The sequence below is a fragment of the Lactuca saligna genome, chromosome 8 (assembly GCF_052625555.1).
Source record: "Lactuca saligna cultivar CGN05327 chromosome 8, ASM5262555v1, whole genome shotgun sequence".
In the NCBI taxonomy this organism is placed as follows: domain Eukaryota; kingdom Viridiplantae; phylum Streptophyta; class Magnoliopsida; order Asterales; family Asteraceae; genus Lactuca; species Lactuca saligna.
This window is the reverse complement of record NC_136424.1, coordinates 233,469,577-233,479,947: the sequence shown is the minus strand read 5'-3', so window position 1 is coordinate 233,479,947 and position 10,371 is coordinate 233,469,577. Positions and strand designations below refer to the sequence as shown.

The 10,371-nt window shown below is 32.6% G+C and overlaps 1 protein-coding gene across 1 annotated transcript; it reads right to left on the bottom strand.

Moving 5' to 3' along the window:
* Positions 1-8,088: 8,088 nt before the first annotated feature.
* On the bottom strand, positions 8,089-9,433 carry LOC145010537 (uncharacterized). The gene is made up of 3 exons (XM_078969065.1): positions 8,967-9,433; positions 8,697-8,894; positions 8,089-8,185 (listed from the first exon to the last, which is right to left on the bottom strand). Exons 1-3 carry the CDS (start codon positions 9,431-9,433, stop codon positions 8,089-8,091), a joined length of 762 nt encoding a protein of 253 aa, XP_078825191.1.
* Between the last annotated feature and the right edge of the window lie 938 nt (positions 9,434-10,371).

Genomic DNA, 10,371 nt, shown 5'->3' with positions numbered 1-10,371 from the left:
TTGAAACTGAAATGTTTGATTCTTTGGATGACGAACTACCATTCGTTGAAGGATTTACATACATTTCATATGCCTCATGTATCTGTTCTTTTGAAAACTTACTTGATTGATACATTTTTCCCTTTCCTTCCAACAAATGATCAATATTTCTTTTAGTAGTTATACCTTTCGCATTTGAGATTTTGTCAGCTTGCTTCTTCGGAAGATTATAACATTTTGTTGAACTTGGACCATAATCCACTTTTGGTTTCGATAGATAAGACTCATGATAAGAAGTATTCATTTGTAATTTTGAAATCTGTTTTTCAACCTTTTTCTGAAAACTTTTTCTTGGAAGTGTTGTTTTTGTTCGATTTGAAACATTTGTTTTAATATATGAAAATGAAGCATTTTTCTTTTCAAAAATTTGAGTCTTGGATCTTCCTCTAAAAACTTTTCCTTCTTTTAAAAAATTTATTGATGTCATATTTAATGATTCAATAGTTTGCCAAAACATTGTTTTTCTTGCTTGACGTTTTGAAATATTATTTTCCTTTGAAAATTTTTCAACTTGAGGTTTAAACTCTTTTGAATTCAGTTTTATTGCTTTGTTGACTGCTTTAACCTCTGTTTTAACACCTTCTTGCTTCGTGAACACATTTGCAGTTGCGTTAACTATCTTCTTTTCAACTTTTGATTCAACCCATATGCTTTTTGGTTTTTGACGTTGAAATATATATGAATTCTTTGTGAGATTGTTTTCAACTGTGTTTTGATTCGAAAAGAAACCTTCATTTGAAGTTCGCTTATTGTCTTCCTCAACCAACTTTTTGAATTCAGGCTTTATATTTTCAACATTGCCTGTTGTTACGAAGACTTGGTTTGGAAACACAATATCATCAGTGCATTTAAAGATTGGATAAACAACAGTATTCGATTCAAGATAATGAGCACCTTTTTCACTAAGAGTTTTCTCAAATTCTTGTGTATCCAAATACACTTGATCAACAACCACTCGAGGAATTTCAATTTCTTTAGAACATTGAATTGACTTCGAATTTGTGTTTTCTTCCTCATTATCACTATCATCGGTTTGACTATCATGTATTTCCACAAACTCCATATCACAAACTTTCGAAGTTGAGGGTTCATCAGTGTCAATTTTTATGAATAAATATTCACATTTTTCTTTCCCTTTAAAAGAATTTGCTACATTTATGACAGACAATTGAGAACAATCTACATCCTCTAAATCACTAATTTCACTAATATTATCAGAATTATCTTCAATATCAGCAAAATTAGTTTGACAATTAGATGTAGAATTCTCAGTCTTTTTCAAAATTCGAAGTTGTTCTGATTTAGTTAAGGTCTCATTTACAATTTTTACTAAATCATTAGCGTCAAGATAATCTTCGACTTTAGCAATTCCATATCTATACCTATCATTTGGAACTTTGTTAAAATCAGAAATTTCTTTTTCACAATCATATGAAACACTATCTACCTTAGTTCTATCATATGCTAAAAATGGTAGCAATTTTCTGTGTTGTTCCTTACTTATCTCACTCGAATGATGTAATTCAGTTAATTTTCCATACAATCTTTTCGCAGAATTACAGAAAATATTTCTCTTTGCGAACAACAAGTTTATTTCCTTTGCTAAACTCTCCTATCCTCCATAATATTCGACACTTGCAATTCTAAATAATCAACCCTAGTGACTTTTGATTCTAACTTCTTTCTTGTCTCTAGTAATTGATCATTTAACTTTTTAGCTTCATTGCTGGCAGACACGACAATTGAATCAAAGTAAGTAACAGTTTCATCAAAAGATACTAACTCAGAATTATATGCAAAAACTGGAATATTAAAGGATTCAAGAAGTTTACGTACCTTGGTAGTCATAGGCGACCTGTCGGTAGACTTCGATACGAAGCACTGCCCACGTACTTCGTAAGTCTCTTCTTCATTTCTTCATCGCCTGAACCTGAGGACCATATTTGATATGTGCCATCCGATTCAGTTTCTCCATGAGCCACCAACAACAAATTCTTTGCCTTCGACTTTACTTCCTCTAGTTTCTCATTGTAATACGCTTCATCATTTGTTTTAGTTTTCTTTTCCTCCTTCTTTCTCAACAAGAAATCTACTGCCAAGTGATTTGCACATATCAAATATGGTCCTCAGGTTCAGGCGATGAACACAGAGTATTTGTATGTCTAGATTGCAATTGGTTTGATCAACAATCTCTTGGACATCCGTCATTGTGTGTGAATGGTGTAAAGAAGTTTAGGATGAAAAAGATTGGTTTTCGAATTGAATGTACCCTCTGTTATAGATGGACTAAATAGACAACTCTTAACTCATTTGAGAAGAGTAAGGTAGCTCTATTGACTTATGCGAATACAAGCCTTGTTGGGAAGAAATTTTCATGAGATAATTTCATCAAAGCTTTCATTTCTCACACATAGAGTCATATGAGGCTTGAGGCAACATGCAGCAGCATGCTTCTAGGGACATCCTAACTAATCCAAAGTGTATCGAAATCATACCTTCCCATAGAAGACACACACATGAATCCTTCGCATTTAAGGCTTGACAAAACTCACAATACACATGTTAAAACTGAAGAGATCAAAAAAAATATTTTTGGTATTTTTGAATTTTTCAAAAAAATAATAACAAACCAAAATAAAATCTTTTTGCATTTTTAATTTTTCAAAAAGAGAAAATATTTTTGGTTTTTCAGGTTTTTTTTTTTCGAAAGAAAAAAAATAAACAAATTAAAATTGTAACCTTAGTCGAAATGCGTACGAACGCGAAGAAGTGAATTAGAAAGATCTTCAAATCATACGAACACGAAGCATTCGAACCGTTGACTTGAACAATAATCTTTGATTATGTACTTCAACCAGGAATAAATCTTCCGAATGCGAAGCATTCGAAGCGTTGACCATGAACAGTAACCTTTGAACACTTAACTCTATGTAAGCAATTTGTCCTTCAGTTCACCAAAACATTCGAATCCATCAACCTTCACTTTTATCACATGTAAGTGAATTTCCATCAACCATACCCAATCCTTCCAATATACAAAGATAAGATTTTTCATCCAATGCCTTTGTGAAAATATCTGCCAATTGTTCCGTTGTTTTCACAAAATGAACTTCAATATTTCCTTCTTCGACATGATCTTTGATGAAATGATATCTGAGAGCACTGTGCTTAGTCTTCGAATGCTGCACAGGATTATGACAAATTCTTATTGCACTTTGTGAATCACAATATAAAGGAATCTTTTTCATATTAATAGCATAATCACATAATTGACTTTGAATCCAAATTATTTGTGATGTACACGCAGCTGCAGCAACATATTCAGCTTCAGCTGTAGATATCGAAACACATGTTTGCTTCTTCGATTTCCAACTGACCAATTTTCCATCTAGTAATTGACACCCACCAGTTGTCCTTTTGCGATCAAGACTGCATCCTCCAAGATCCGAATCTGAATAAGCTTGTACAAAGAGCCCTGTTTTCGAAGGATACCACAAACCTAAAGCAGTAGTGTCTTTCAAATATCGAAAAATATTCTTCACCGCTGTTAAATGTGGTTCACGTGGATTTGATTGATACCTTGCACAATTACAAACAGAAAACATAATATCAGGTCGACTTGCAGTTAAATACAATAAAGACCCAATCATGCTTCGATACAGAATCAAATCAACAGCAGATTTATCTAACGAAGGAGTTGGTTTTATGCCCGTTGCCATTGGTACTCATAACTTTGTGCTATTTGTCATGCCAAACTTTCCTAACAAAGTCTTCGTATATTTCTCCTGATTAATGAAGATGCCTTCCCTATTTTGACGAATATTCAAACCCAAAAAGTTATTAATTTTTCCCATCATACTCATTTCGAATTTGCTTTTCATCAAGTCTTCGAATTCTTTGGATAAATCAAGGTCAATAGAGCCAAAAATTATATCATCAACATAAATTTGAACAAGCATCAGGTGATTCCCAATTTTCTTTCAAAATAAAGTGGGATCAACTGATCCTTGTTTAAATTTAGATTGTTTAAAAAATGATGTTAAAGTTGCATACCATGCTCTTGGTGCTTGTTTTAACCCATACACACCTTTATCTAAAATATAAACATGATCAGGATGTTCGGTATTTATAAAACCTGGTGGTTGTTCAACATATACCGTTTCTTCGAGTTCGCTGTTTAGGAATGCACATTTTACATCCATTTGATAAATGTTGAAATCTTTATGAGCTGCATAAGCAAGAAAAATACGAACAGCCTCGAGTCTTGCTACAGGGGAAAATGTTTCTTCGTAATGAATTCCTTCTTCTTGATAATATCCTTTAACAACAAGTCTAGCCTTATTTCGAATAATATTTCCATCTATGTCAGTTTTGTTTTTATAAATCCATTTGAGTCCAACAATTGACACATAGGTTTCGGAATGAATCTCCAAACCTTGTTTCTTTCTAACTCAGACAATTCTGTTTGCATAGCAACAACCCAATCAGAGTGTTCCATTACAACCTTAACTGTCATTGGTTCGATTTTGGAAATAAAAACATTAAACATGCATAACTCTTGATGAGTATTCAATACCTCATTTCGTGCATGAAGTTGAGCCCTTGTCATTACTCCTGCTTGTGGATCACCAAGAATTTATTCTTTTAGATGATTTCTTGTCCATTTATCCAATGGTGGATAATTAGGATCAAAATCCAAAGGTGCATCTTCAAACATTGCATGTGTTTCTGATCCATTTATGGAACATGCATCCTCAGCATCATCGAAATGTTCTTCTTCAAGAATGGGATCCTTCTCAAGTATTGGCTCCTCTTCGTGTATTGGCTCTACTTCGATATTAATCTCCTCTTCGATAAATGGCTCTTCTTCGATAATTGGCTCCCCCTCATCATTAACATTGGTTGACATTTTATCACTTTCGCAAGAATGCTCCCACCTCAACAAAACTGTTCGAATCCAAGTGCTCCCCCTCCACTAGACCACTAGTTTGTTCATTTGTGTTTAGATTCGAAACCGAAATCAAATCATTGTCATGCTTCGAATTTTCTGATTGTTGATTATCCGGTGCATTATTCTCTGCTTCAATTGCTTGATCTAAAATACCAATAATCGATTCATAATTATCATCATCCATTTTAATTGAATCATTATCATTCGAAGAATTTTGCAAAATATGATGATTTGCAAATTGATGATTAGATTTTTTAATGTAATGATCATCAAATGTCAAATTAAAAGTTTCTTCCACTTTGCGAGTTCGCTTATTTAACACTTTATAAGCAACAGAATTGTGTGAATATCCCAAGAAAATTCCTTCATCAGCTTTTGTTTGAAACTTCGAAAGATTATCCTTAAGATTTATTATGAAACACCTGCATCCAAAAACTTGGAAAAAATTGACATTAGGTTTTCGATTATTAATGATTTCATAAGGAGTAACATTAAACCGTCTATGAATGAATGATCAATTCTGAGTAAAGCAAGCAGTTAAAACGGCTTCGGCCCAAAGATATTGAGGTAAATTCGAATATCCTAACATTGTTCTTGCAGCTTCGCATAATGATCAATTTCTTCTCTCAACTACACCATTTTGTTGTGGTGTATATGGAGATGAAAAATTATGCGAAATGCCTTTCTCCACCATAAATGAATCAAAAACACGATTTTTGAATTCAGTTCCATGATCACTTTTAATTTTTCGAACTGACTTCTTCAACGAAATTTCCATTTTCTTGATAAAATCAATCATCATTTGTGGAACTTCGGATTTTAACCTGAGAAAATAAACCCACGCAAATCTTGAAAAATCATCCTCAATAACTACAATGTACCTTTTCTTGTTAAGAGTAGCAACTGTCGAAGGAACACATAAATCAATATGCAAGTGTTCTAGGGGTTCAACAATCTTCGAATCTATTGTTATTGGATGACCTTGTTTGTGTTGTTTTCCTACTTCACATGTTGCACACAAATTGTCATTATCATATTTAAGAATGGGTAAATCTCTTACCAGATCTTGTACAACAAGTTTGTTGATGTTTCAAAAATTAAGATGTGATAACCTCCTGTGCCGTAACCAGCTTGTATCGGTAGCAGCCTTCGAAAGTAAACACGCAGCAGGTTTGCTAACAATTGGAACTATATCCAATGTAAACATATCACCTTTTCATTTCGACTTGAGTAAAAGTTCTTTTGTCTCAACATTCGAAATAACACTTCCTTCTTCATTAAAAAGAACTTTATTCCAGTGCCCACAACAAGTTGTGAAATACTTATCAAATTGTGTTGTAAACCTTCAACAAATGCAACTCGATTGACAGTGAAAGTGCCATTCGTTATCTTTCCATAACCCTTAACTTTGCATTTGTGATTATTGCCAAACTTAACCACTCCTCCATTTTCTAAGCTTCGAAAATCACGCAAGTTTTCCTTCTTCCCAGTCATGTGACGTGAGCAACCACTATCAATATACCACTTGTTATCATATTGCTCGTCACAAAGTTCCTGCGATTATTGAAAAAATTTAGGTACCCAAGACTTGTTGGGTCCATTTATATTAGGTTTGTTTTTCAATTGCAAAGTATAGCCATTAACCCAATCACAAACTTTTGTTTTGAAACTGTCAATAAATTTAACATTTTCATTCGAAGGGTCAGATATATGAGTTTTTATTGTTTTCAAAATTTCACTGATTATACCCTTCGCATTTTGAGTTTGTGATGTTTTGAAACTGAAATGTTTGATTCTTTGGATGACGAACTACCATTCGTTGAAGGATTTACATACATTTCATATGCCTCATGTATCTGTTCTTTTGAAAACTTACTTGATTGATACATTTTTCCCTTTCCTTCCAACAAATGATCAATATTTCTTTTAGTAGTTATACCTTTCGCATTTGAGATTTTGTCAGCTTGCTTCTTCGGAAGATTATAACATTTTGTTGAACTTGGACCATAATCCACTTTTGGTTTCGATAGATAAGACTCATGATAAGAAGTATTCATTTGTAATTTTGAAATCTGTTTTTCAACCTTTTTCTGAAAACTTTTTCTTGGAAGTGTTGTTTTTGTTCGATTTGAAACATTTGTTTTAATATTTGAAAATGAAGCATTTTTCTTTTCAAAAATTTGAGTCTTGGATCTTCCTCTAAAAACTTTTCCTTCTTTTAAAAAATTTATTGATGTCATATTTAATGATTCAATAGTTTGCCAAAACATTGTTTTTCTTGCTTGACGTTTTGAAATATTATTTTCCTTTGAAAATTTTTCAACTTGAGGTTTAAACTCTTTTGAATTCAGTTTTATTGCTTTGTTGACTGCTTTAACCTCTGTTTTAACACCTTCTTGCTTCGTGAACACATTTGCAGTTGCGTTAACTATCTTCTTTTCAACTTTTGATTCAACCCATATGCTTTTTGATTTTTGACGTTGAAATATATATGAATTCTTTGTGAGATTGTTTTCAACTGTGTTTTGATTCGAAAAGAAACCTTCATTTGAAGTTCGCTTATTGTCTTCCTCAACCAACTTTTTGAATTCAGGCTTTATATTTTCAACATTGCCTGTTGTTACGAAGACTTGGTTTGGAAACACAATATCATCAGTGCATTTAAAGATTGGATAAACAACAGTATTCGATTCAAGATAATGAGCACCTTTTTCACTAAGAGTTTTCTCAAATTCTTGTGTATCCAAATACACTTGATCAACAACCACTCGAGGAATTTCAATTTCTTTCGAACATTGAATTGACTTCGAATTTGTGTTTTCTTCCTCATTATCACTATCATCGGTTTGACTATCATGTATTTCCACAAACTCCATATCACAAACTTTCGAAGTTGAGGGTTCATCAGTGTCAATTTTTATGAATAAATATTCACATTTTTCTTTCCCTTTAAAAGAATTTGCTACATTTATGACAGACAATTGAGAACAATCTACATCCTCTAAATCACTAATTTCACTAATATTATCAGAATTATCTTCAATATCAGCAAAATTAGTTTGACAATTAGATGTAGAATTCTCAGTCTTTTTCAAAATTCAAAGTTGTTCTGATTTAGTTAAGGTCTCATTTACAATTTTTACTAAATCATTAGCGTCAAGATAATCTTCGACTTTAGCAATTCCATATCTATACCTATCATTTGGAACTTTGTTAAAATCAGAAATTTCTTTTTCACAATCATATGAAACACTATCTACCTTAGTTTTATCATATGCTAAAAATGGTAGCAATTTTCTGTGTTGTTCCTTACTTATCTCACTCGAATGATGTAATTCAGTTAATTTTCCATACAATCTTTTCGCAGAATTACAGAAAATATTTCTCTTTGCGAACAACAAGTTTATTTCCTTTGCTAAACTCTCCTATCCTCCATAATATTCGACACTTGCAATTCTAAATAATCAACCCTAGTGACTTTTGATTCTAACTTCTTTCTTGTCTCTAGTAATTGATCATTTAACTTTTTAGCTTCATTGCTGGCAGACACGACAATTGAATCAAAGTAAGTAACAGTTTCATCAAAAGATACTAACTCAGAATTATATGCAAAAACTGGAATATTAAAGGATTCAAGAAGTTTACGTACCTTGGTAGTCATAGGTGACCTGTCGGTAGACTTCGATACGAAGCACTGCCCACGTACTTCGTAAGTCTCTTCTTCATTTCTTCATCGCCTGAACCTGAGGACCATATTTGATATGTGCCATCCGATTCAGTTTCTCCATGAGCCACCAACAACAAATTCTTTGCCTTCGACTTTACTTCCTCTAGTTTCTCATTGTAATACGCTTCATCATTTGTTTTAGTTTTCTTTTCCTCCTTCTTTCTCCATTGTAATACGCTTCATCATTTGTGCTCCATTGATGACCTTGTAATACCATAACGATTACAACGATAAATTAACTCGTTGAACCTATCATAGTATACATCAATGGATTCAGATTCTTTCTGTTTGAAATCTTTGAGTTCCACCAGGCATTGTTTCACAGATGTGATCTTCGTCTTTTCACTTCCTTGAAATTTGTCTTTGAGATTGTTCCAGATTTCTTTAGCTGTTGTGCATGTTCTGACATAATTGTACACAACAGGAGGCAAGGCACCTCTTAATTCCCTCATGCATTTCTTCTCCAGTTGTTTTAAATGATTGGATTGATTGTCAACTTCCGAATTGCTTGAAGACACACCGATTGGTTGAACTGTTGCAGGTTGATTGATTTCTCCTAAAATGCACTTCCATAATTCTTCATCCAATCTGTTCAAGTAATCTTGCATACGATCTGCCCACTGATCGTAATATTCTGGAATAAGCATCGGAATTTTTGTGGATGAACCAAGGAAATGAGAAAATGATGTCATGGAATTCAGATTGAATGACGCCATTGTTTTACGGACAAAAACTTCAAGATGATACGAAAACTTTGAGAATTTTGAAATCAAATTGTATATTTCAAATCAGAATCCACAACGAACACTCAATTCACAAATATGTTCGCATAATCAAATCCTAGATTTAGATCAAGAATAATTTTTCACACTAAAAAAGAACGGAAACTTTTTGAATCAAACAGTAGATTCAAAAATCTTTTTGAACGTATGAAAATCATATCACAGAAAGGATTCCTGCTCTTATACCAATTGATGAGATTTGTAATCGATTTTGAATCAAATTCAAGTATGAATTCAGGAAGAGTAATAACGATGAATACAAGAGTAAATAGAATATTTGTTCAGCTCGTATTATGCTTTAGAGTTTACAGATTGCAATCAATAAACTTTAAAGACTGAGTGAAATGTTATCTGTAATCACTTAGTACAGAACCCTATTTATAGGAGAACAAAAGCATAGCAATACTAAGGACTAGACATTAAGACTACTCTTTATAATGCCTTAGTACAAATAACATTACATCCAAAGACTCCTTCTAACGAAGACAAAATATACTTCGAAACAATCTAACTGACACTTCGACTATTACAACATTTAAGCCCTAACAAATACAAGCCATCCATAAAGGTTTTCACAAATTACAAACTGATGCAATTACAACAATTTTACATCGAACTTTTAGGTAATTTGTCCCTTTTTTATTATGCGGAGCATAAGGGATGCTTTATAAACATAATTGCATATTTTTCAGAACAATTCATTAACATAACATACCAATCAAACTATAATTGGTATACTTTGGGAAATTCTTTACCGGTTTCCCAAATTCAAACACATAAACTATGACAGATTTAGTTTATCCATTAGTATCTACAGATAAAATGAGTATCTTACTAAATAATTATTTTTTGTATAATTATTTATACTCTAC